The following is a 26,828-nucleotide window of genomic DNA, read 5'->3' as shown; positions in this document are numbered from 1 at the left end:
GGTCGAGACAGGGTGACCTCATCACTGCTACATGACCTTGCTTCTTCCCTCCTGCTGGGTTCCCAGTGGGCTGGAGTCCCAGCACCAGCTGTGGTTCTGGGGAGAGAGAGGAGGGAAGCCTGATCTTGGTACAGCTCTGGCTAGCGCCCCTGGGGAGATACCGGCATGGTTGTTGTAGTCTTTTAGGTGGTTGGTCCACAGCAATACTGCTGTCTGCAGGCCTATTCACCCCAAACTTCAGGCCACCCATTTTCCTCCTCTCGCTTCACCCGCATCCCAGCCTGCTCTTCCCAAAGATATTGACCAAGCATTTTTGTACAATAAAGTTTAATCACAATTATAAAAATGTGGCGTTGGGTTTTCACTATTAACATTATATACAATCCAGCCCAACAAGAAGGGCCTGCCCCCCACCATCCTGGCCCACTGAGCCAGAGCTCTGAAACACCAGGGTGGGAGGGTGACCCACAGGGTCTGGCAGGAACAGATGAGGCAGGGTTCCAGGCACAGAGTTCCCAGGACTAGGGGCCAAAGGCCCCCCCAGGGGGAGAACACGGCCACTGCCCCAGAGACCCCTAAATTGGGGAGGGGTGCATATAGGACAGAAGGGGAAATCCCCACTAACATGAAGCAGAGGGCTCTTCAGCCCCCAAGAATAGCATCTATACAGGCTGGTACCCCAGGTTTCCACAGGAAACAGCTGCTGGCAGCTACACAACATTTACAGCTTCTTCTCCGCAAAGAAAAAAAAATTAAGAGGGTGGTTGGGCAAAGGGTATGGGGAGTCAGAAGTTACCTCAAAGGACTGAGGCTCCCTTGCTGGGCTCAGGGCCCCTATCCCACATGTGGAGATGGGGGAATGTGGGCCCTGCTGAGCCCACTAAGGCTGGGGGTGCTGGGAGCTTAGGGCACCAAGGGGGAATAAATAGGGGTGAGGGCACCAGTCCTGCCCCACCTCAGTTGAGGGAGCCACGGCAGCTTTCAGTGCCGCACAGACACGGGATCTTGTTGTCCTCTAGTGGGAACTTGTAGTCGTAGGTGATCTCCTCATCCACACCAATGGGCTGCTTGGAGTAGATCACAATCTTCTTCTGAGACTCGATGGTGATCACTTTAGCGTAGCAGTTGGGCTGCAGGAGGGGCAGTGTAAGCCGCAGCCCCACCTCACCCTTGCCCAGCCCAGCCCTGGCCCAGCCCTGAGCGCACCGTGCAGCAGTGGTTGATGAACCTGGCGAGGTTGCCACACTTGGTGGCATCAATGATGGTATCGTGATCCACCCGGAAAAGGTAGCTGCTGCCAATGCCCTCCTGAACGTAGCGTTTCTCCCGCATGTCAGCTACCATCTGGGAGGATGAGATGCACACATGTCATGGACATCAGCCACTGCACGGACTAGACTTGCTCCCACCCATTCTGACCCAAAGTCAGCCACAGAAGGACTCTGGAGAAGCCAGCATTGGCTCTTCGGATAACCTGTGGCCACCGTGGAGCCCACAGTATGCTGTGGGCTTGGGGCAGCTTCTGAAATGACAATGCCTTCAATTGAATCCTCTCCTAAGACTATCCTTCCCAAACAGACACCTATGGGCAGCTGGCAAGAGCAGATGGCAGATGGTCTGTGCCAGGACAAAGGCTTTCAGCAAGGGGCAGCCATTCCCAGGAAATAAGCAATGCATTCTCCATTCTCACTGGGTGACCTTACCCCTCTGCAGAGTTCTAACCAGCAGTTCTGTGGTGAGGACTCCTCCAGGCTTCAATCTCCAGCCAAGTTCACCTCAGTAGGACTGTGGGATGTCATCCCTAAAACCCTAGGACCCTGAGCCTATGTCTACACTGGGACAAATCCTGATCTTATTTCTGTTCCTTCTGCTGCTCCCAATCACATTCCTAGAAGCTAATGGGGATGCCTTGAGAAAGACCTCAACACCTTACCTTCACCCTCTACGGCCAACTATGGTTCTGTCAACCACTCTGGACCCACAGGCTAGACTCCTGTCATCCCTGGGCCACTACCTCTTCCATACCTTGGCTTTGATCTGCTATTAAGCCCCACCGAGACCAGCCTACACAAGCTCTTTTCTACGTAGCCAGAGGGAGCTTATTAGCTTCTCAAGTCCTTGCTTGCACAGCTTCCAGGACATTCCCCATCCATCTACAAGGTCACACTTGACTGATACGGTTCCAGCTCTGAGGAGCTAGCTCCTCTTGCATTTCCAGATTCACATCTCTGTCACTAGCCCTGAACACATGCACTGGCCTCATCTCCTAAGAGGATGCAGCTTCTAAGCCTTTGCACACGCTGTCCCCAGAACTGGAGCATATGTATCCTGCTGCCCCAGGAGTTCACAGCCCTTTAGCTTTCAGGTCTCTGGGAGGCTCTGGTCCCGACATCTACAACTCTCTAGTATCAACACCATTCTTGACTATCACTGCTGTCAAGTGTTTCCAGGAGGCTGGCCTACTAACATCTACTTTACTAAGTAAGTCTCAAAGCTGAGCAGTGGCAGTAGCAGTAATGAGAGAGGCTTTGTAAAAGCCTCAGATGATGGCGTGAAATCTCATGCTGTTGTACAGTCAGCAGCTGGGCTGATGCTGGAGCGGAACCTTACCTGGCGGATGTTCTGGCCAACATATTCTATCACCATCTCATCAGCTGCGATGGGTTCCATGGCAAACAGACCCCACTCATGGATCCGGCTCCGGCCAAATCGGAGTTTCTTCTTCCGGAACTAAGAGACAGAAAGTAGCTTTAACGGCTGGATGCTCCCACAAACTTGCACCTTCCCTTCCCTTCAGCCTTCCCGTCCCACAGGATCACACCAGGGGCAATCTCCTTGCTGTGGTTTTTTTCACTGGGTCTCCTCCCTCCTCAAGTTTCCCCTCCTGACCTTGAGCTGGTTTAGCTTTAGCAGATCACTATCCATGATGGCTGAGGTGCCAATGGCGCTCAGTAACCGCCGCTGCTCTGACCGTCGCTCAGAAAGCACCCGATTGGTCCCCTGTGAACAAGATAAGGCGGTGGTGAGTGCTTGAAGGACTGGAAGGAGGAGGCAAGCGAGGGCTTGGGGCAGGGCTCTACCTGAGTGTCCACGCCTTCCAGCTGTCGGGCTGAGACAGGGCACACATCCAGATACTTGTCCTTCTCCTTCTTGCTGATGGGATAGTAACCTTCGCTGCGTGCAGAGCCTGTCTGATGCTCCCGGGGCCCATCTTGGGGCCGTCGCTTGCGCTTTGGAGTGCTTAGGTTGGTGAGTGCAGGGTGTTAAGGAAGAGAACAGGTTCCCTACTGGTCCGTCCCTTGGGGCCCACACCTCCTGTCCACCCCAAACCCAGCCTACTCGATAGCTGGTCCAACGGTGAGAACACTCAGGAGACAGACTGGCAAGTCTAGACCTTACCTGTTCTGCCAGAAAAGACACAAGGCAGAGGGAAAAGAGAGCTGGCAGCTAGAGAACCTCAAAGCTAACCAAGACACAGTGAGTTAGACAGATAGGAGACCAGTATACAATCCTAGGAGTGACCTGAGGATGACATTTCTGGCCACATGACCCCAAGGAAAGCTGTCCCCACCCCAGCCCCGTGTCTTACTCTAAGGAATAAGCAGGCTCTGTGGCTCAGGATATTTGTGTGATGGACCCAGTGGGTATCATTAAGCCAGTCAGCCCCACTGGTCTGCTGCAGCAGCCGCTCATATGTGAGTCGCAAGTAGCTCATGTCTTCCAAGTCCAGGCCTGAGTTCCAAATGTCATATAGGATGGTCATCTGCTCAAATTCACTCCTTGGTTCAAAGGAAGGAGGCGGTGGGGGTGGGGGTGGGAGTGGTGGCCGTCTTCGTCGAGTGTGGGAGCGGAGGCTACGCCTCCTGATAGCTCCTTCCTCGTCACTGCTGCTGCTGCTGCTGCTGCTTTCTGAAGACTCGGACTCCTCTTCCTCCTCATCTTCCTCCTCATCCTCCCCCTCTTGCTCCGGATGCTGCTGCTGCAGCTGTTGTTTTGACTCCTCTGCCTCAGCCACCACCACCTCAGGGGCCTCCAAGACTTCATCAGCTGGGGAGCTGAAGAGGGCAGCAAGGGCAGGAGCTGGCTCTAAGGGCCGAGGTGCTGGTGTGGCAGGTGGAGGCTTGATGGCCAGGGCATAGTTGTGTTCCAAGAGGATATGGCTGAGTAGAGGACTTGGGCGCTCAGCCTCGTCTGAGGTCTCTGTGGCCTCTGAGTCGTCACCAGTGGGTAGGATAGCCAACCCACGTCTGGCTGGGGTCAGGGCTAGATCGGCCAACACTGCCAGGTCCACTTCTGTCCCTGACTCAGTGGCTTCTTCTTCTTCAGTAGAGCGGACACGACCTCCAGCCCGATTCCGACCCCCTCGGGTCACCTCCTCAGGCCAACTCTTAACCAGAGATGCATGGTCCAGGGGCAGGTTCCGAATGGTCCGCTCCACAACCCGGGGAACTTTTCGAGAGACTGGACCAGGAGACTTGGCCTGCAGTGGGGCAGCTGGGGGAGGCTCTGGGGTTGGTGTCTCCTCAGCGGCAGAGAAGGAGACAGTTTTCCGGCGTTTCTTGGGTGGGGGTAGGAGAGGGATAGGAGAAGAGGGGCGCTCATCCAGGCGGGGGGCAGGGTCTGGAGGTCCAACTGGTGGCTCTGGAGGAGGCTGTGGTATATTAGGAGGTGCTTCCTCAGCAGGACCTGGGGATGGAAGCACATGGGCAAAGGCCAACTTCATCAGACAAAACTGTCAGGGCTAGAGACCTGGGCTCAGCTATACTAGCGTGAAGCAGCCTTACTTCATCAAGTTCTACCCTATTCTGCCTCAGCTTCCATCTAAAGTTTTGTTTTGTTTTTTTTCGAGACAGGGTTTCACTGTAGCTTTTGGAGCCTGTCCTGGAAGTAGCTCTTGTAGACCAGGCTGGCCTCGAACTCACAGAGATCCAGCTACCTCTGCCTTCCAAGTGCTGGGATTAAAGGCGTGCGCCACCACCACCCAGCCAGCTTCCATCTAATACACTCATGGTGATAAATACACATACCTGCTTACACAGTGGACACTCCTGCCTGCCTTTCTCCTGCCCATATCACTCTCAGTCCTGTGTGCTCCCTGAACAGGATAGGGTTCTGTACCTATTCATTATTCCAGCTAACAAGCATCTACAGAGTCTGGTCATGTCAGGCATGGAGAAAACTCAGAGGAGACAGATAAGTGCAGGAAGCTTTCATTCAAATGGGATAAATGACCAAATCAAATGTCTAGTCAAACTAGAAAAACCAGGGAGGGAAGGGCTGCCACAAAAAACTGGGCTTCTAGATTATTTATAAGACCATTGGAAAAGAACACATTTCATGACTAGACACTTGTGGGCTTATAGCTTTTTCATTTAGCTGTACCATTTTCAATATTAAGTGGCAGCCAGTACCACATCTGGCTGGGCAGGCAGCAATCAGCTGAGCACTGCCTTAAACTGAGTGCTCCTTACTTGGGAACACTGAGTACGGCCCTTCAATGTGTTGTGTCCTAGGCCCTTGGGTATCACGTGGGTCTCAGACAATGGCAAAGTACACATCTTAGCATCCAACTCAGCTTCTTCACACAGGTTTCTTCGGTCCCTCACTTCCGCAGGCTTTCATTTATTCAGGATAAAATTTTTGGGTTACCTGCTCAGGCAGTACAACTACTTTTTTTCTGGGAATTGCTCACCCATGACCTCAATTCTTAAAGACAAGGCCCTAGAGGTCACTGACCCCCAGCTTTCTCCCTCAGGGCCATCACTAAGTGATACCACAAAGACTGCACCTGATCCAAGCTGGCCCAATCAGAGACTTCTAAGAAGGTCTAAGGTAGTAGGTTGGCTGGCTTGTTGCTAGCCTGGTGGTCTGGTGAGTATGAACACTGTGCTGGAATGAAGAAACAAAGGAAATAGATTTCCTGGGGAAAGCAAAAATAAACCAAACTAGAAGACAAATGAAAGGTAAGAACACCAGGCTGTGGTGGCACATGCCTTTAATCCCAGCACTCAGGAGGCAGAGGCAGGTGGATCTCTGTGAGTTCAAGGCCAGCCTGGTCTACCAGAGCTAGTTCCAGGACAGGCTCCAAATATACACAGAGAAACCCTGTCTTGAAAAACCAAAAAGAAAATAAAAAAGACCAAGATGTTGTACTTATCTCTGAATTCTCCCAGTAAGCATACCATGTAAGCATACCCACACTCACCCACCCCATCTCCTGCTTTTTGAAAGAGGACTAGCCTGGAGCTCACTGGAGTCCAGGATGAAGCTCATATCACCGGCATGTACCACCATACCCAGCTATCCCTTTTGCTATATAAACTGACTGAAATTGGCTGCTATATCTAGACCCTCAACGTCTTTTCTTTAATTAGGCTACTAGTTATTAAGCTGACACTTTCCAGAGGAACGTGTGAACTACCTTTTCAGGTCTTCCCCGATTTCCTGGCACTAAGCTACACAACCCTCCCTGTATACCCTACCCTTAGAGGAAACTAGCTATCGCTGTTACCTTCCCTTGTCCCTTATTACTTGCTTTCAGCCTCAACTATTCATCTGAAATTTGTAATTCAAATGACCTATAACTTCCAGGGCATTTCTATCTCATTATAACTTCTCCTGTGGCACAATAACATAGTCTAACCCCGCCTTTTCATTTTTTATTTATTTGTATATTCAGTCAGTTAGTACTGGACACTGTACCTAGGACTTTATGCATGCTAAGTAAATACTACTACTGAGCTAGACTGCTGGACCTTTGTAAAATTCTATTTCGATAGAGGGTCTTGCTAAGTTGCCTAGATTAGGCCTGAATAGCCTAAAACGGCCTCAAACTTTATATCTTCCTGCCTGACTTTCAAGCAGCTGGGACTATAACCCTGTGCCACCATACCTGGCAACACCTTCCTCTTAAGAAAAAAAGAAAGAAAAAAAAAAATCCAACTTTTTTTGTGCATGGTTGCTTTCACTACCTGTTGATCCCCTGGAATGAGAATTACAGATAACTGTAAGACTCCAAGTGGGTTCTGGGAGTGGAACCCAAGCCCTCTGCGAGAGCTGCCAGTGCTCCAACACCCCCTCTTTTTTTAAAGATAGTATCTGAATGTAAGTTTGAGGCCAGCCTGGTCTACAGAGCTACTTGTAGGACAGGACAGGCACCAAAGCTACAGAGAAACCCTGTCTCAAAAAACCAAAACAAACAAACAAACAAACAAACAAACAAAAAAACAAAAAAAGAAAAGAAAAGAAAAAAGAAAAACTTAAGAGTGTTCCCAGCACCTAACATAGTGGTTTGCAAGTCTGTAATTCCAGATCCAGGGACTTTGAAACCCTCTCCTGGCTTCTGTGGGTACTGCATGCATGTGATTCATAGACATACACACAAACACATAAAATTAGGAAAACAAGGGACTGGAGAGATGGCTCAGTGGTTAAGAGCACTGACTGCTCTTCCAGAGGACCTGGGTTCAATTCCCAGCACCCACATGGCAGGGGATTTGACACCTTCACACCAATGCACATAAAATAAAGTTAAATAAACCATAAAAAATATTTTTTAAAAAAATTAGGAAAACAAAACAAAAAAAGGCCTCAGACATATCCCAGGCTACCTTCAAACTCACTGTGTAGCTGAGGATGACCTTGAGCTTTAGACTCTCCTGCCTCCACTTTCCTAGTGCTAGGATTACAGGTATGAACCACAACCACAACGCCTGGTTGGTTCTACCTTTTTAAAGCTCTGCTTTGTTTGACGTACAAAATTTATCCCTCCTTGGTTTTGTCCTTTCCCCACACTCTCTCATCTCATGCTCTCCAGGGTGGACAACTGAGTTCACATCAATGTTCTCATTGCTTTTGGGCAGACTGTTCTTTCCAAAACCTCAGCTCTATAACCCAATTGCCAATGTTTTCAACTCAAAGTCCAGAGGCCACAACTCAACTCCAAGTCATCAGTGCTTATAATCCCAGGACACTTTACCATCTTTTTGTGGCATGTAGTATCACCAAGTTATTTATCCTCTTCTTCATCCCTATTTCCACCTATTTTCTCTGTCTCTGACCCATAACCTCAAGTGTAATTCTTCAACTGTCCACCCTGGTTTTGAGATATGGTCTTTCACTGGGACAAGGAGCTCAATCCAGGGATCTGTCTCTGCTTCCCCAAACCTGGTATTATATGTACAAGCCACCACACCTTTATGTGGGTGCTAGGATCAAACCCAAAGGTTCTCTGGTTTGTGTGGGAGAAGCACTTTACCTACTGGGCTCTATCCCGAGTCCAGGACTTGTATTTTACCTGTGTCCCCTCTAATGCTACCCTTACATCTCCTTCCCCTTTTCCAAATCCCTCTTCCCGCCAGAACGGTCTTTTGGGAATGTAGATGTGGGCCCAGAAAAACCGAAGGAGAAAAATGCCTGCTAAGTAGTCTTCTCTTGCCCACAGATTCAGTATACGGTGTCAGAAGAAGTCTTCATCTTATGGATGTTGAAATTTTTTAAAATTTAATTTTAGAGGGACCTGTAAGTTCCATCTTCCCAGCCTCTGAATAGTTTTCCTGCAGCCAGGTGGTGGTGGTGCACACCTTTAATTCCAGCACTCAGAAGGCACAGGTAGGCAGATCTCTGTGAGTTTGAGGCCAACCTGGTTTACAGAGCGATTTCCAGGACAGTCTCCAAAAACTACACAGAGAAACCCTGTCTCGAAAAACAAAAAAAGCAAGTGTCCCTGTGACACTCTGGCTCCTCCCCAACTCCTCTTTGTAATGTATCCTTTCAAATCACTATTATCTAGTAATTTCCTTTCTATGGCAAAGAAAAAAATTCTTACATAGATCCTGCATTTTGCTTAGGATGGCCTCAGTCACTTCTATAGTTCTGGCCACCCTTCACCCTAAATTTTCAACATATCATAGGGTGAGCTTTCTTACAGGTGTTCCAACTTGTATTCTGTGCCTTATGCAGAGCCTATATATCTGCTAGTTCCTCCTCAGTGTCTGCAATTGAGACCACTGTGCCTCAGCAGGGTGATGTTCCAAGACCCAGACGCTTTTAGGAATCTGAATTCCTTGCATCTTCCCTTCATAGTACTTAATCGTTTAAAATCATAATTATTTTTATGTACTTATTGCTTGACTGGCCTCTATCTCCCTGTAGACTGAAAGCTTTATGAGGATGAGAACAGCTCCTGTCAGACACACCATCATGTCTTTGCACTGCTAATGGTAGTAATAGTGCTCAATAAACTTCTACTGTATGAATGAACAGTCCCTACCACAGAACCATACACATCTGCAAAAGAAAGCAAAGGCAAAACTCAGACATGAGTTAGTGTTAGCACGTGACCATTTAACTGCCTCCACATATACACAGCACCTCAGGTACAAAGTGTAGGTAGACACCATTCTCCAAGACACTGACAAACATAAATCTTAGTCACATGACCTGTCTGTCCATTGAAACCTACCTGTAGGCCGTGTGGGTGATGTCTCCTTTTCAGGGAGAGGCATGGCAGGAGAGTCTACCACCATGTCTGTCTCAGGCTTCTCATCAGGTGCTGGAAGGGATTCTGGGACTTCTCTGGGGGTTGGTGACACTGGGGGAATGACTGCTGACTGTTCCTCTTCTTCAGAGGAAGACTCTGATGATGAAGATGAGGAGGAGGAGGAGGAGGAAGAGGAGGAGGAAGAGGAAGAGGAGCTGCTGCTCTCAGAGTCTGACGTGCTCCCGTTTTCACCATCTGAGTCAGCATACAGAGAGCACTGGGAGGATGAGTCGCTGTCCTCATCCTCACCTGGAAATCCAGAAGAGACAATCAAGGGTCAAGCTGAGGGATCATTCACTAAATATTCTGGCTGTGTGGCTCTAGGCCTGGTGCTAGAAGTCCAAGAAGTCAAGAGGTTAAATAAGCAAGTGTCTGCTCACAGTGACTAACATTAGCCTAAGGGACTGAAGAACACAGGAAAGAAAGCCCTGGGTTCTGCTTAAAAGAACAAGTCTGGAAAGGCATCCCTAAGGAGGTGCTAAAATCAAGGAGGAGGAGATATCTGCCCACAAAGAAATGGAGATAAATCAGGAGTATCAATAACAACAAAAAAGAGAGACCTAGAGACTGGCATGTAGTCAGTTTGGACCAAAGTCGGTTTGTAGAAGATGGACTCAAAGAATTCTACAAAATAAACAGTATATGCGTTGAATGTAGAAAGGATGCTGGGAGTGGAGAGGGAATAGAGAGAGGTTTAAAAGAGAACAAGGGAGGTCAATGAATGTATGTGGATTAAAGCAAAAGAAGGGACAATTTGGGAGAGGGTACCAGCAAAGAGTAGGAAAGGTATGATTAGTGTATGTCATATAAATGTATAGCCATAATGAAAATCCTACATTGTATACTAAATTAAAGAAATTAATTAAAATAAAAAGTCAGTCAGCTGAGTGATGGTGGGATGTCTTTAACCCTAGCACTTGGGAGGCAGAGGCAACAGATCTCTGGGAGTTTGATGCCAGTCTGCTACACAGAGGGAGTTCCAGGACAGCCAGGGCTATACAGAGAAACCCTGTCTTGAAAAAACAAAAATTTTAAAAATAAATAAATAAAAAGCCAAATAAATTTTAAAAAATAGAGCTGGAGAGACAAATCAGGTGTTACGAGCACTGGCTGCTCTTCCAGAGGACCAGGGTTCAATTCCCAGCACCCACATGCACATGGCAGCTCACAACTGTAACTCTAGTTCCAGGAGATCTGATACCTTCATACCAATGCACATAAAGTTAAATAAAAAGCTAGTCATGGTGATAGGCACATTTGTTCTACAGGTGGAGGCAGGAAGACCAGAAGTTTAAGGTCTTGTTCATCTACATAGTAAGTTAGAGGCCTGCCTGGGCTATGTGAGACTCTTCCTCAAAAACAAATCAAGGGCCCAGCAAGATGACTTCAGCAGGTACCTGTTACCAAACTGATGACCTGAGTTTGAACACTGAAACTTACACGGTGGAGAGAGCTGACATACATATATGTGACACATACATATATATCATAGCCCAAAAAACATTATAAATACCACACTTACAGAAGATCAGTACTGATGAGGGAGCACTAAGAAATCCTGAAGAGGTGTGATGGAAAATTCCTATAATCCCAGCACTTGAAAGGCAATGAGGCCAGGGAGAGAGAGGGAGAGAAAGAGAGGGAGTGAGAGCATTCAGATGCATCTATGAATTCCATAATGGAGTAAATTAGGTGGTAGTGGTAGTGGGAAACTGGAATATGGAGAGACAAAACTGAAAAGAACGTATGTGCAGGGGCTAGAATGACTGACTATACAAATGGCCTATAATGCCCACTTTGGTAGAAAATAGGGAGTCAGGCAAAGACCTTCTAGAGAAGCGAGCACATTTCCCAAAATGCACATTTTAGTAAAGAAAATACTAAGCTGTTTGGAAAATGGATTGAAATAGAAGGAAGGAAACAGACACAGAAATCAGTCAAGATTGCAGCAGAGGAGTTGGGGGATGCAGGCTAACTGGTAGAGTACTTGTCTAGCACAAAACCCTAGGTTTGCTCCCTAGCACCACACATACCAGGCATGATGACTTGTTTGTAATCCCAGCACTCCACTTAGGCAGAGGCAGAAGAGGTCTACAAAAGCAGTTGAGAAAAGCAAAGCAGGAACAAAGACAAATTCAAGACACCCATTAAGAGATACAGCAGATGAAAGGGAGCTGTCTTCATTCTTAGCAGGTCAACCAGTCCTTTGCTTCTTCAGTAGAGACCTCAGATCATTATTGCTACCAACCCCAGCCACTGCTGAAACAGTACCTCAAGAGAAATTCCTGACTGACACTCAACAGTGGCGCTTTCCTCGGGTCCAGCACATTACCAGACTTATTACCCTATTTCGTCATCCTTAAAAAGTAACAAGTGTGTCCCCCATAACAACACTTTTTTTCCTTCCCCTTTTGGTTTTTTGATACAAAGTTTCTGTGTACTGCTCTGGCTGTCCTGAACTCATTCTGTAGATCAGACTGGCCTCAAACTCACAGAGATCCTCCTGCTTCTGCCTCCTGAGTGCTGGGATTAAAAGCATGCATCACCACTGCCCAACTCCCAACAAGCTCTTAAAAGCAGTAACTACATCTGTCTGAATCAAGGTTTTGTCTAAACTTCCTAAAACAAGTACAAGTACGCACAGATTTTCAATGCATATTTCGTTTAAAAAAAAAAAAAAAAAAAAAGCCAGGCAGTGGTGGTCTACAGAGCAAGTTTCAGAACAGGCTCTAAAGCTACACAAAAAAAAAAAAAACCTGTCTTGAGGGCTGGAGAGATGGCTCAGCGGTTAAGAGCATTGCCTGTTCTTCCAAAGGTCCTGAGTTCAATTCCCAGCAACCACATGGTGGCTCACAACCATCTGTAATGAGGTCTGGTGCCCTCTTCTGGCCTTCAGGCATACAAGCAGACAGAATATTGTATACACAATTAATAAATAAATAAATATTTAAGAAAAACCTGTCTCAAAAAGCAAAACAAAACAACATATTTATGTGTATATACATATACCACATGCCTGTGGAGTTGGGAAGGCATTAGATCTCCTGGAACCGAAGTTACCGGCAGTTATGAACCACCCTAGGTGCTGGACCAAACATGGGTCCTCTGTAAGAGCAATAGGTGCTATTAATCACTGTGCCACCTCTGCAGTCCCTTCATACATACTTCTGAAGGAATGAAGATCACTGAACCATGTACAACCCATGAAAGATGTGCAAGCGGATTGAAAAGTGTCCTGTAATCGCACAGGAAGGGAAGAGAAAGGAAGCCTGGTGGCCGGGCCTCACAAGAAGAGCAGTGCTCTAAGATGAGAAGGTCTAGACTGGTAGTATCAACATGCAAGAGGAGAATGCATACCGCTCACCTCTAGGACCTAAGAAAAGACACAGACTTTGCTGGACTGTCCACAGGGAGACTAGCTTCAGAAGAGGGAAGAATCTGAATTAATGGGGTTAATGTTCCAAAGGACATTGCTAAAACAACTGTCTTTGCAAAGAGCAAAACTGGCCAGAAGTCCAGCAGGAGAGCTCTATGAAGTCAGAAAAAGACAAACTAGATATTACAATCCCTTCTCCACCAGACCTGAATCTACTTAACTTACCATCCGATGCCTCTGCCTCCTTCTTGGTGGCATCCACAGCTTCTTCCCGCTCTTCATCTTCCTCATCCTCGTCATCGTCATCCTCATCCTTAAAGAAAAGGAAAAATTGAGAATAACAGAAAAAAGACAAGTTTTTATTCTTAAAGCCCTGCTAGCTCCCTGGGTTCCAGCTCAGTGAGAAGCTGGCTCTCTGGTGCCCAGCATCTTACCTTCTCTGAGGAAGACTCCTGGGATGCCTCTTCCCCTTCACTGTCCAGAGCAAAGGATTTCCGGTGCTTGCCTTGGGTCTTCCCTCGTTCTTCATCTCTCTTCGGAGGCTTGGTCCCTGGACGTCCTGGTTCCCCAGCTTCTTTCTCTCGCTCAGGATCTGCAAGAGAAGTCAGAGCAGTTGCAGTTTATCGGTAATTACTGCTCTCCTACGCCAGATGCAAGAAACTTTACACACATTACTGCCCACTTTACTGACAACCCAAGCTTACAGGCAGGAAAGTTGAAACTCAGCACATAGACGAACACACTAACATATTATACAACTTAAGCTACGTCCCACACATTTTCTTTCGTCATTTTCTAAGCTGGGTGAAAGAGGATGCTAACTTATTTTATTTGGCCCAAGAAAATAACACAGGACTGAGGGTTCTCCAGAGAACCAAATCTGACTCAATAAAGAAGCTTCAAATCACACAAGCTGCCAACCAACAACCCAGACTTCAACAGACTAGGAAGACTGTACCACAAAAGCATTAGGTGGTGAACTCCAGATGTGAATTTTTTCTTTGTAAGTGGAAAAACCAAAACACAGATTCATTGAAATCAGCATAGCCATAATTAAACCCTAACTCTGGGAAAGGTCTATCTGATGCTTCTGACATTCCTTTCATTTGTTTTAACTCTGCATAAAGGTCTCCAATTGGTGCCTCGTTCTCAGAAATATCCCAGCCCCTTCACTCCTCCTCTCCTATCAGACTCTGAACAGATCACCTTTCTCTTCTGCTGACTGCCTACTTACCATCCTCATCTTCCTCAGCTGGAGTAGAAGGCCTGGGCCTCTTTTCTTCGCTGGCCTCGGAAATTTCTGATGGCTCTTTCCTCTTTACCTGGAAGATGCAGAAAAATGGGGCCCACTTAGAACTCAATCAGGGAGAATGAGAGGGAGGGAAAATTTAAAAAAACAAAAACCCCTCAACTCCCAATCATCATTTCCCCAAGGAAGAGAGGCCCACCAGCTTTCCCCACTACCACATTCCTGGATACCTTAAATGAAGGCAACCGCAGGGCCCCTCGTAGCCCTGACCCAAAGGCAAAGGCCTCAATGCCCGTGATTCCGCCACTCTTGGCCCAGTCTACGAGGGACAGCATGCCTGGCTCTTTGAGTTTCATCTTTTCTTTATCTTCCTCCTTGGCTTGCTGTTTGGCTGCATTCTGGAAGGGCTGCAGATAGCGGGGAGACTTAGCTGCAGACTCCAGAGCACAGTTATTCCTTCCTGCCCAAGAACCAACAATGGGCCTCAAGAACACAGACATCCATTAACCGACACTATTTCTGGCCGGTTAAAGAGATTCTCAAGTCTGAAACTTTAGGCCATTCACCCTTAGGAAACAGTTACTAATTTCTACCCTGTGACAATTGATAGAACTGAAGGTAAGCCCAGAAACACTTAAGAGTTCTGTCCACTGCAAGCAGCAGAGGCGCCAGGACCAAGCTCTTCTGACCCAGGTCTGTGCTTACCTTTTGCTCTCTGTCTGATTCCCCTGCCCATAATGCCCACATCCACTTCATGTTCTTATCCCTACTTTGAACTGAGCAATCAGGGAAAGTCAAAGGTGTCTCTTCCAGCAAGCACTCAAGTGCCCAGCTCCCTGGACTAGACCTCCTCACCTTGGCCTTTTCTTCCTTGCTCTCCCACCACTGGTCAAAGGCTCCAAAGGCCACATTCTCCACCATCTTGCGGTTGAGGTCTCGCTGCATAATGCTCTTCATCTCTTGGACAAGGGTGGCTAGCACACGACCCACAGTGCCTGCTGATGGCAGAGCCTTGCTTTCTCCCATCTCTGCTTCTTCCCTATGAGGCAGCCGGGCTTCTTCTCCAGAGACTGAGGAAGAAGGCAGGGGCTCTGCTGCCATGGGCAAAGGCAGGTGGTAGGCTTCCCGGGAGTATGCCCCACGACCTTCTTGCCCTTGTGTGTACAAAGCGTAGGGCAAGCCATAGGCTGCCTCTTGTGGGGGTGGGAAAGGGAGGAAGGCCTCGCCAAAGGCCCCACCAGGAGGACCAGCTGAGGCAGCAGTCAATCCCTTTCCCTGCCGCAGCTGGTGGAGCCGAGTTAACATCTGGGTCTGCATCTGGAAGGACATGGGCATCCCTCCCCACTGCGCTCCAAGTCGATCCATAAGTTCCAGGGAGTTCACAAAGTCATAGATGTGAGGTGGTGGTGGTGGAGGCGGCGGAGGGTACTCAGGGGGTGGTGGTCCATCTGGGTGGGGTGGCAGGAGGTAGGCAGGTTGATGGGGAGGATAACCCAGAGGAAGGGAAGAAAGGTAGGGAGGAGGAGGGGGAGGGGGTGGTGGTGGTGGCGGTGGCGGTTGCTGGGGAGGCGTTGGGGCTGGAGGAGGCGAACCACCCCTGTCATCATCAGAGATCTCCATATCTTCTCCGGAAGAACATGGAGAAGCCTGTAGGGTATGGAGGAAAGTCACAGACAGCTCCTACTAGAGCTTCCTGAGCGTCCCTCTCATTTGTTTTCTTGGCTGAGCACCTTCCCGCTCCCCTAAGACCTAAGCTTCCTTCCCCATCCTATGGCTGGTGGCAGGCTCACCTGATTCTGTCCATTGGCCTTTGGTGACTCTCGGGCAGCCCCTGGCTCTCCACTCCCTGCAGGTGCTACATCTTCAAAGTTGGCTGGGGCAGGAGGGGGTGTGCAGGGCCCATGACCTGCCCCAGAAGGCACCTCACCCCCTGCATCTCTAGCCCCAGGGCCTGCACTGTTGCTCTCTTCTTCTTCCTCTGTATCAGAGGCCAGGAAAGAAAATTTGGAGCGCTGTTCCTTCAACAGCATTTCAATGCGGGAGTCCAAGCTGCTGTGCTGAGCAAAGGGAACACTCTCGTTGGTGGTCTCTGGGGCTGGGGAGCCAGAACGGGCAGGCGAAGGTGGGCGTGGGGAAGTCCGGGCTTCTTCTCTCTCAGGGCTGGGTGCCCCACCACCACTACCGCCTCCGCCACCACCACCAGGTTCTGGAGGCTCTGGAGGTGGGGCCTCTGAGGCAGGGGGCCGGTAGTCTTGGTCAGTGGATCGGTTGGGATCAGGGGCCAAGTAGGAGGTATAGGAAGGTGGGAAGCGCTCAGGTGTATTTTCAGCAAATGGGGCCCCAGGAGGATCCTCTCTAGTTGCCCGTCGAGGTGGGTAGGAACTGTGACGCTGGTAGCGATTCCAGCTTTCATAATATGCTGGGTAGCTAGAGTCAGAACCACGAAACTGAGAGGCTGAGGAAGATGAGGAAGAGGACGATGATGACGAGGATGAAGATGTGGAAGAGGAGGCTGCAGTGGCTGCAGCAGTTGCTGAGGTGGTAGTAGAGGTGGTTACAGGGGCTGAAGATGTGGAGAAATGGCGGCGAGAAAAAGAATCTTGATAGCTGTTCTCTGACCGCCGGGGTTTGAAGGAAGTTGAAGTGCTGCTGAAGAAGTTGGGGAGTTAGCTAGGCTCTTCCCTGTATGACCAAACCTGGCTGTTTCTGGTCTCATATTCAAAGCCCCTCTAGACAGAGGTTTGATCCCAGCACCCACTCGGTGGCTCAAACCATCTTTCACTCCAGTTCCCTGTGATCTACTGCATGAGCACTAAGAACACTGTGTGCACAGACATACATGCAGACAAGACACTCAGACACATAAATCTAAAAATGAGCTATAGAGCGAAGTTCAGAGGTTAAGAGCACAGACTGCTCTTGCAGAAGATCCAGATGATAGTGGACAACCATCTATAACTTCAGTTCCAAAGTATCTGTCTCCTTTTAGCCTGCTTGCATGCAATAAACACACACACACACACACACACACACACACACACACAAATCAAAACCCCCCAACATTTGCTTCTATGTTGCTGATCAAATCCCAAACTAGTATCCCTGAAAACAGCAATTTGTTAGTTGAAACTAAAGACTAAAATAGTTCCTGACTCCTCCTCAGAGACCTAGGGCTCATTCCTCACAGGTATAGCTCCCAGAATCAAATGGCTCAGGCCAAAACAGGTGTGCTTTCCATACCTGCTGGAGTAGGCAGAATCCTGAGAATAAGGGGTGCTACCCCGAGGTGTGTAGGGTGTTCCTTGGGAGGACTGAGGGGTGAACTGGCCAAAGGAAGATGGGGTATCTTGTCGACTGCTGGAGAAATTTGTATCTTGGGAGCAGGGAGTGCCATTGCCAGGGGTGCCCCCCACAGGAGTGCCTGCTGGGTAGGCTGCTGTGTCTGAGGAAGATCGTCGGCGGGCTTCAGTCTGGAGAGAGTGAGGCAAGGAGAAATAAAAAAAGATCAGGAATAATTTAAAAATGTGTCCTGCCCCAATCCAAGGATCCCAGTTTGTTGTTTCTGAAAGCACGTAGGCATCATTCCTTTGCCTTCCTATACTTAACAGTAAAGTTTAGGGCTTTCCCAGATGGCTCCTGCTCCTGGTGACTAGGCAATGTGTCCATGTGCCTAATACCACAGCAGCCACAAGCTTCTCACCGTCTCAGTGGCTGCACCAGAGCTCTGGAACTTTTCACTCAGGGCCTTGCCTCCGGTGGGCACAGTCTGAGGAGTGTAGGAGCCATTGACAATCAGTTCATAGTACTTCATTCGTTGTTGTCCTAGATGGAGAGAAATGGAATCAACAGTCAGAAGGAAAAACAACCTCCCTGATTCGGCAGTCTTGTTTCTTCCTCAGTCCTCAAGTTTCCTATAATTTTCCTGAGTTGTATGTTTAGAACATTAATCTCATACATACTTAACTCAATCCTTGGGACTGTCTACCTCATTTCTACCTGCCTATGGTTGTTTTGACTAGATCTAATCTTTCTATTTTTTTGAGGCAAGATCTCATACAGCCAGGTTGGTCAAACTTGCTATATAGAAAACAATGGTCTTGAATTCCTGATCCTGCTGCTCTACTTTCCAGGTCAGGGATCACCAGGTGTGTGCTACCACATACTGCTCTTTTATAGATTCACAGAACAAAGTCTGGATCATCTTTTCCTCCTAACTATTAGAAAAAAATTAATATGGGTAGGCCACAGTGCTTGGCTTGGCATGAGAGAGGCCCTGGGCTCAATTCTAACACCCTGTTTCATAAACTCACAGTTTACACATATATCTCAATTAGAGTATTTTATTAAGTTTAAGGAAAGTACTCTGCACAAAGTAGAGGTCTATCTGCTGCTAAGCCCATTACCCCTTTATGTTATAAACTAAAGACTGCAGAATTGCAGCTGCAAAGGTCAATCCAGCTAGGAGGTGGTGACGCATGCCTTTTCATCCCAGGACTCTGGAGGCAGAGGCAGGCTGATCTCTGTGAGTTCGAGGCCAGCCTGGTCTACAGAGTGAGATCCAGGAAAGGGTCCAAAGCTACAGAGAAATTCTGTCTCAAAAAACAAAAAATAAATAGAGAGATAAATCATTAATGAATAAAAACAAAGAAGTGCCAGTATAGTGGTACATGCCTGCAATCCTCACACTTGGGAGACTAAAGTGAGGCCAAGAATCCATCCAGCTCAACATGAGCTGTACAGAGAGTACAGGTCAGCCAGAGACAGACAGCAAGACTGACTAAAACAGGAAACTGGAATGTAGAATATCTTCACAGTATGCACAAAACCCTGGACTTCATCCCTAGCACCAGAAAGCCAAGCACAGTGGCACAAGCCAATGATCCAGGATGAAGGAGAACTAGAACTCAAGGTCATTTTTGGCTATAAAAGAAATTAAAGCCCAGGCTTTACAACAGGAGACCCTGTCTCAAAAAACAAAAACAAGGGCCTGGAGAGGTTCAGTGGTTAAGAGCATCTTGTGTTCTTGCAGAGGACCTGGGGTAGGTTCCTACCACCCACATGGTGGCTCATAACTACCCGAGTCCAATTACAGAGAATCCAGCATCCTTTTCTGCCCTCTATAGGTGAATATGCACACACACGCACGCACGCACGCACGCACAAAAGTAAATCTTAAGGCAAGGCAGTGGTGGCACATGCCTTTAATCCCAGCACTTGGGAGGCTGAGACAGGTGAATCTCCGTCAGTTCAAGGCCAGCCTGATCTACAAGAGCTAGTTCCAGGACAGCTAGGACTGTAACACAGATAAATCCTGTCTCAAAAAAAAAAAGATAAATAAACAAGCAAATAAATAAATAAAGATAAATCTTAAGAGGCAAAACAAAACAAAAAACAAATCAAAAATAACACCCATGACGTCAAGTGTAGAATTCAAAGACAGCCTAAGCTATAGAGTGAAACCTATAAAACAAACAAAAAGGTCACAGAAACTATCATAGGCTCTTTAATTTCAGCACTCAGGCAGCAGAGGCAGGAAGATCTTTGTGAGTTCAAGGCCATACAAAGTTACATAGTGAGATTCTATCTCAAAAAACACAACAAACAAACAAACAAACATAAAAGCTATGCAAATACAGACAGCAGTCTAAAGTTGTCCCCTCACCTGTAAACACCGACTAACAGCTGCTTCCCTTATATGGCCCCTGTAACTAGTCTGCCATGAGTCTCATCTCTCCCTGCAATTCCTTGAAAGCAGTTCAAAATAGCCCCATCTATTTTTTAACTTTTGTTTATTTGTGTGTGATGAACTTGTGGCTATCCAAGCGCATACACATGGAGGCCAAAGGAAGACATGGATATCTCCAATTATCGCATTCCCTTCCTCCCTCAGGACAGGATCACGCTTAAACTGACGCTTGCCATTTTTTAGGCCGGCTGGTCAGCGAGTTTCTGGGATCTGCTCGTCTCTACCCACCAATACTGAAGCTACAGCACATACAACTATACCTGGACTTCATGAGTGACGGAGCCTAAAGTTCAAGACTTTACCGTTACACAGTAAGTACTTTTACCCACTAAGTCCTCTCCCACCTCCTCTCTGGTTTTCTGAGACAGGATCTCATTATGTAGACAGGCTAACCTCCAACAACCCTCCCATCTCTGTCTCCAAACACTAGGGTTATCGGCACATGTCACCATGAAGCTCTGCTTTATTTATCTTTATCCTCATAGATCTGTTTTGTTTTTTTTTTTTTGATTTTTTTTTTTTTGCAAGCCACAAGCATGCTAGGTATGTTCGCCACTAATGACCCAAAACTCCGGTTCCTCAATTATCTAAAATTTCAATCATACTATATGTGCTACTAAGGCAAGCATAAAATATCTATAATTTCAAAACAAAAAAAGAAAAGCCCTCACTGAGCCAGAGAGAGGACTCAGCAGTTAAGTGTACTGGCTGCTCTTCCAGGACTGGAGTTCAGTTCTCAGCACCCACGTGATGGCTCACAACCAACAAAACTCCAGTTCCAGAGGAATCTGATGCCTTCTTTTTACATCCATGGGCACCAGGCATACATACTGTACATAGATATACATGTAGACAAAACAGTCACACACAAAATAATAGAACCCTCCTGAAATCTTAGTAGTTTGGAGAACCCAGTATTACATTTACTACATACAGTTCAAGTCTTACCCTGAGTACAATCCTTAGAAGCAGAAATGTGTGACTGACAATGGGACACTGCCATCGCCATGCTATCAATAACATAAATACCTTGCATGTACCATAATTTTTCTCTAAAATTTAAAAATTTTAAGTTCAGAAACACACCTGGCCTCAAGAATTTGGGTAAAGAATCATGACCCCGATTACCTTGGCTGAGCCCAATAGGGTATTTACAGATATAATCTCTGCCAGAGACCAACCTTAAGCAAGAGACAGGGAGCCTCACCTTTGATATCAAGCTGGGCATGGATGATATTGCCCATGACAGAGGTGAGGTGAAGGTTTTTGACAGTCTCCTTGGCACCCCGAGTGCTAGTGAAGAGCACACGGGCCAGGCCCAAGTGCTTGCGAGTGCGGGGATGAAGAAGAATCTCCACTTCTTCCACTTCACCATACTTCCGGCACATGTCCTTCAGGAAGGTTTCCCGCACATTGTCATTGAGCCTTGCAAAAGTTACCTCCTTCAGTGGGATCTGTCCGATATAGAATTCATCCAGCTGTGGAAAGACAAGAGTTAGTCTGGGTTTTCCATAATGAGCATAGTTCCCTTACCACTTGGGAAACTTCAGAGACGCATGAGATCAAGACAGGACTGGGAGATTTCTGTGCTGGGCAAGTGAAGTGCAGACCATGAACCCCACAGCAGCACCTCTCACTTTGACTTCCGTTTATGACAAAGCAACAATAAGGGAAAAAAGACACAAAATTTAAGAATCAACACACAAAAGAGAAAGCAGGAGGAGGAAATAAATAATCTATTAGCTCAGGTCTGACGATCACAGGCTAGATAGTAGAAACACAAAGGTAGGAAAATCTTTTCCCATTCAGAAGAGACAAGACACTTCTGAGTGTAGTGTTCACTCCTATAATACTGGCACCTGGAGGCTACTGCACAAGAATCCTCAGTTCAAGGCCAGTCTGGGTTACCTAGGAAGAGAACACCTCAAAAAAGAGAAAAAGAAAGATAAGTCAGATATATATAATATTACATATATATACAATAATATATATATACTATATATATAGTATATATATTTATAATATATATATATATATATATATATATATATATATAAAATCTAAAGATGATGCAGTGGTAGCAGAGGTGTAGACAGGGTGCCTGGGAGCCAAGAAAAGGATCCTTCACACAGAGAAAAGTCAGGAAAAGATTCACAAAGATGTTTCCTATCATTCTCACCGGGCTTTATAGAAAACTCAAAGTTTATCAAAACAGCAGAACCCATCTTGATGTTTTCTAAACACTGAAGAGGGTCTGGTCTGGTCTGGTCTGGATATAACAGGGGTATAGAGTCAAGTAAGAGAATAGGCCTGCCCAGATCAATAACCACACAATGCCAAAGCTCCAAACAGACCTAGCATGCCAGCAAGAGGGCTCAGTGGATATAGGTACTTGTCACCAAGCCTGACAAGCTTGAGTTTGATCCTTGGACCCCATGGTGAAAAACCAGTTTCTACAAGCTGTGCTCTAATTTCTACATATGCACAATGGCATGTGCAAGCTTGAGTGTTAACACACATGTGAGTTCCAGGACAGTCAAGGCTACACAGAGAAACCCTGTCTTGAAAAGAAAAAGAAAAAAAGAAAAAAAAAAGAAAAGGGAAAATACATACTTGTAAAAGAAGAACAGAACCAGAGACAAATAACAGCAAAAGAACCTAAAACTGAGGAGGAAGCCACAGACAGCAAGTGCAATGAACATAAGACTCCGCATGAAGAGAAAGATGAAGATGAACAGGAAAGAACTACCAGGTGACTCCTAGGCTTCTAGGTTGTGACCCCAGGTATCTGGTGTTGTAATTTATCAGCAGAGGAAGAATGAAAAGGACTGAGAGAATAAAGATAATGTGTTCAGGTCTCTGGAGTCTGGGTCTATGAGGCTGGAAGTAGGTATGGAAAGTAAACATTCAGGCCAATAGAGCTTAAGTAAAACTGCTCAGGGAAAAGGGAAAGGGGGGGAAACACCCCATAAATTACTTTAAAACTCAGTGGGAAATAAAACAAAACAAAGAAACAAAATTGGAAGGAAACAAAGATCCACCAAAGTTTCTAGGCTCAGTACAAAGCTTGTGGGAAAGGGAGCCGCTGTTACAGACCAGCTGGAGGAGGGCATACCCAAAAGACAGTGAGGGACAGAGGACGCCAAGCGGGCAGTGGCCTTAGCGGTACACTTAACTGCTGAAGAATTAGGGTATCCCAGTCACGCTGTCTCTGAACATCCGCCCATACCTCATGCCTCCAGACATCAACACCCTTGTCACCAGCGACATACTAGAGACACCTCAGCTATTTAATAAGCACACCTCCTGTCTCAGACATCTTAGCCTCACAGACTCAAAAGCAAGGAAATGTGGTTGCCGGCGTTGCATTGGGCCAGCCACTCTGGGAGGCTATGCAAAGAGCAAGGTGCTAGGACCCTTGCTGCGCTCCAAGAACTAGCATGCTGGGAGAGCAGCAGACACGTACCTTAAACTTAGGAACTGGGAGGGAAAAGTCTCTGTTTTTGGACCTGACATGGCAGCGGGGATCTTGGAGGTCTTCCACTGGTGTATACTTCGAGTCCTAGCACAGAAAAGAGAGCGATGTGACCAGGACGAAAACTTACCAGGCTGTCGACTCGGGGAAGCGAGTGGAGACGCACATATGGAAGAGCTGCCATAACCTGCTCCTTCTCAAAGGACAAGCTACAGGTCCGGGAGGTCTAAGATGTTGAACACCGGGCAGGGCAGAGGGGGGAGGAGGGCAGCCCCCAGGTCCAGGGAAGTCAGGAAGCCATGAGGCACTCACGCTGACACTGAAGTGGACTCCATCGTAGCGGTACACCTTCTGGGAAGGCCTGCGCAAGGCAGGGTCCAAAGCCGGATCCACGATGAGCTTGTAGTTCCGCCACTGGAAGCTCGGGGCTTTCTGCCCATCTCCCCCACCTTCCTGGTCCATCCTCGCTCATTTACACTGTCAGGAAAAGAGGGATACGCAATGGGGGTCCAAGCCTCAGGCCTGACTCCCTTGCCGTCCCCCTCCATGGCTAGCCCGGATTCCAGGTCCCCCCCATCAGTCCAGTTCCCACACCTCGGCATGACCCACGGCTCCCTCAGATCGGGCCCTGAGGACCCGGGTTCACTCTAACACTCCGTTCCCCCTCCACCCCCCAAGTCTACCCTCAGGGCCCAGGCCCAGCTCGCGCCCCCAGACCTTCCCGCTCTCCCTAGCGCGCCCCACTTGGCCTCCACGCAAGACCCCTCCCCCGTCCCCTGGCAGGCCCCGCCCCCTCCCGCCTCCTCACCGGCCAGCGGCCCTGGCCGAGCCCCGCTCCCGCTCCCACACGGCCGCTCGCGTCCCCGCGCCCCAGTCCTCTGGACCAGAGGTGGCACCTCTCCGGGGCGTTGGAAACACCGCGAGACCGAGCCTGAGCCCCCGGCTTCGGTCCCTGAATCCAGGCGGGGTGGGGGGGGGGGCGGGTAACGCGCGCCGCTGCCCTCTCCTCCCGCCCGGGCGCGTTCGATGCCCCCCCACCCCGTCTCCGCGCACGCGCGCCAAGGCCCTACTCACCCGCTCGTGGCGAGCGGCTCACCCTCCCCCCACCGCGCGCAGCACCTCAGCGGCGTGAGGCGGCGGCGGCGGCGGCGGCAGCGCGAGACCCGGCCCCGCAGCGGTGGCGGCGGCGGCGCCCCCCCACCACCACCTCCCCGGCGCGCGCACCAAACACCACCGCCACCTGCACGAGGCCCAGCGGGCGCGGCGTCTGCATTCGCACTTTCGCTACAAGGACTGCAGAGCGATCCACGGGGCCGAGCGGAGCGGCCCTGCCTCGGCCGGCGCCCTGTAAGGCTCGGGAGTCGTAGCCCAGGAAGCCTGAAGATCGGCCGCATCCCCCGGAGAGTGGACTGTACCACCCTCATCCAGCTGCCCCGGCCTTGGGGTTCGTGACGAATCGGCGGCGACGAAAGCTGCGACGAGCCCCTGAGGAAAGAGGGGCGGAGCGAGGGGGAGGCGGCCAGCCGGAGCTCGGGAGATTTGAGTGGTGCGTCGAACGACGCAGATTCGCGAGGCGGGCGGGGCAAATGAGTGAACAGGATGCGCGCTCCTTTGCTGTTCTTCCCTGCCCCTTCCTTGCGCAGCTCGAATGCTACGAGGCTGCAGTGCAGATTCGCCACCGTTCTGGGTTTTGGCCGTCACCTCCTCTCACCTGCGCTGGAGTCGAGAAAATGACGCCCGGTTAGCCAAGCCCCGTTGGCAGTGTCGACTGCTATTCCTGGATCTTTCTTCCTAGCCCAACTCAAGTAGCAGCCCACTTCCGACTTAGGGCGAGGTGGTTACAGGGGAGAAGTCTTCTCGGAGCTTCCTGAAAATTTTCAGACCAGGGAAGGTGCCCAAATAATCCTAATGAGTCGGGTAGCGAATCTGCGGATCCCGTTGTGGGTGGAGCTAGCGCGCCGCGCAGAGAGGCGTGGCCAGGCGTGCGGAGCCCGGCGTAACGGGCTGCTTCCCGTAGAATCCACCAAAACCTGGGCGGGCTGGGAGGTGGAAAAATACAACCAGGAGCGGTGACTCAGGCACTTTGCCTGCCCGCGCACATGAGGTGATCGGTTTCTTGCCGTTCTTCTACTCGGGCCCCTGTTGTATTTCGGACAGAGTAACACGGAACCTGCTGTGCACCGGAAGATGGCCTCGAACTCTTGATTTTTTTGCCTCTCTCTCCTGAGGGCTGGGATTACAGGTGTGCGTCACCATAACCGGTTTATAGGATGCTGGAGATCTAACCTAGGGCTTCTTGCATGCTAGGCCAGCACCCTAGTTACACCTCCCTTGGGCCTGTTTTAAAATGTCCATTTGGCAAACGGGGAGACTGAGCTATATCGAACAGGCCCAAGGAGGTATAACTAGATCTAAAGCTATGTTAGGGTTCACTCTGATAAGTTTAAGAGCGGCCTACAGACTCCTAAATGGGTCCTATGAAAGTAAAAGTCTCTTAGTAGCCCAGTTAGCCCTAGGCACTTCAGAAGCCCAACTAGGGCCTCACCTGGGAGCCTGGAGCTGAGATTGCCCCAAGGTTGAACACCCTGGCATTCCCACCAGGTCTACCTGGAGCTGAGGATGCCCTAAGTGGCCTTTCTCAACAGTTCCTCATTATATTGACCTCCCTTAGTTTCAAGTTATTCAAGAACGGATGTCTGGTGGTCATAAGACTGCAACCCTCACAAAAGTGTAGGAAAACTATTGGAGCCTAGTTTTACACGTTTTAATTAACCAAATAATAAAGACTGTCCAAAGTCTCTCACCAGAAGCCTAATGACAGGAGTTGTTCTCTAAAATTATTGGGCTTCGGGGGGAATTTTTTTTTTTTTTTTTTTTTTTTTTTGGTGTTTTGAGACAGGATTTCTCTTCAACAGCCTTAGCTGTCCTGGAACTAGCTTTTGTAGATCAGGCAGGCCTTGAATTCATAAGAGATCCACCTGTCTCTGCCTCCCAAGTGCTGGGATAAAGTCATGCGCCACCACCGCTTGGCAAAAAAAAAAAAACCTTTACATGAAGGCGCAGGAGACGGTGGTCCTTTGACCCAGTTGAAGGGTACCAAGTCCTCTCTTTTTTTCTTCTCTCATTTATCAATCCCTATATAATGATAATCAAGGCACAGCTATGTGACTGGTCTTGGCTTCCTCTCTTAAATTGGAAAGACAGATGTGTTTATTGAGATGGATGTGAGGGCTAAACCAAATAATTTATGAATAGGCCCATAGGATTAAGTGATGAGTGGAGAAACTTAGATGAAATCCCAAGTGTAGGAGCCAGAGTTAGAAGCCTTGGTCTCTGGATAACTGTCCACCCCTGATGGACTCAGACCCCACATCAGGTCCATTACCTGCACTGAGAACAAGCAGCCTTATGCAAGGTTGCCCCACCATTCACAGCCACAGA

The 26,828-nt window shown here is 48.5% G+C and overlaps 1 protein-coding gene across 4 annotated transcripts; it reads right to left on the bottom strand.

Annotated features, from left to right (window-relative positions):
- Positions 1-23: 23 nt before the first annotated feature.
- Positions 24-25,303, bottom strand: Setd1a (SET domain containing 1A, histone lysine methyltransferase). 4 transcript variants are annotated; one of them, XM_038343517.1, is made up of 20 exons: positions 25,099-25,303; positions 24,628-24,872; positions 23,700-23,864; positions 23,379-23,474; positions 21,120-21,390; positions 17,867-17,988; positions 17,407-17,636; positions 15,957-16,815; positions 15,022-15,813; positions 14,397-14,573; positions 14,152-14,239; positions 13,352-13,509; positions 13,143-13,230; positions 9,464-9,790; positions 3,625-4,686; positions 3,081-3,253; positions 2,890-3,000; positions 2,611-2,730; positions 1,207-1,344; positions 24-1,130 (listed from the first exon to the last, which is right to left on the bottom strand). In XM_038343517.1, exons 3-20 carry the CDS (start codon positions 23,847-23,849, stop codon positions 957-959), a joined length of 5,136 nt encoding a protein of 1,711 aa, XP_038199445.1. In that variant the 5' UTR covers positions 23,850-23,864; positions 24,628-24,872; positions 25,099-25,303; the 3' UTR covers positions 24-956. The 4 variants fall into 4 exon arrangements, with proteins under 4 accessions (XP_038199445.1, XP_038199452.1, XP_038199461.1 ...); XM_038343524.1 differs by having other exon boundaries at positions 24,667-25,303; XM_038343533.1 differs by lacking the exon at positions 24,628-24,872.
- Positions 25,304-26,828: the final 1,525 nt, after the last annotated feature.

The sequence above is a fragment of the Arvicola amphibius genome, chromosome 1, assembly GCF_903992535.2.
Source record: "Arvicola amphibius chromosome 1, mArvAmp1.2, whole genome shotgun sequence".
Lineage (NCBI taxonomy): Eukaryota > Metazoa > Chordata > Mammalia > Rodentia > Cricetidae > Arvicola > Arvicola amphibius.
Note: the sequence above shows the minus strand (reverse complement) of the source record. Positions and strands in the feature narration are given on the sequence as shown.

Bases quoted from the DNA above. Each gene is read 5' to 3' on its own strand.
- Setd1a (XM_038343524.1), bottom strand. From the start codon at position 23,849: ATGGACCAGGAAGGTGGGGGAGATGGGCAGAAAGCCCCGAGCTTCCAG. The intron at 14,574-15,021 runs GTGAGGAGGTCT...CGCTATCTGCAG, and splicing joins GCAAGGAAGAAAAGGCCAAG to CCCTTCCAGAATGCAGCCAA. The intron at 2,731-2,889 runs GTCAGGAGGGGA...TCTGTCTCTTAG, and splicing joins TAAAGCTAAACCAGCTCAAG to TTCCGGAAGAAGAAACTCCG.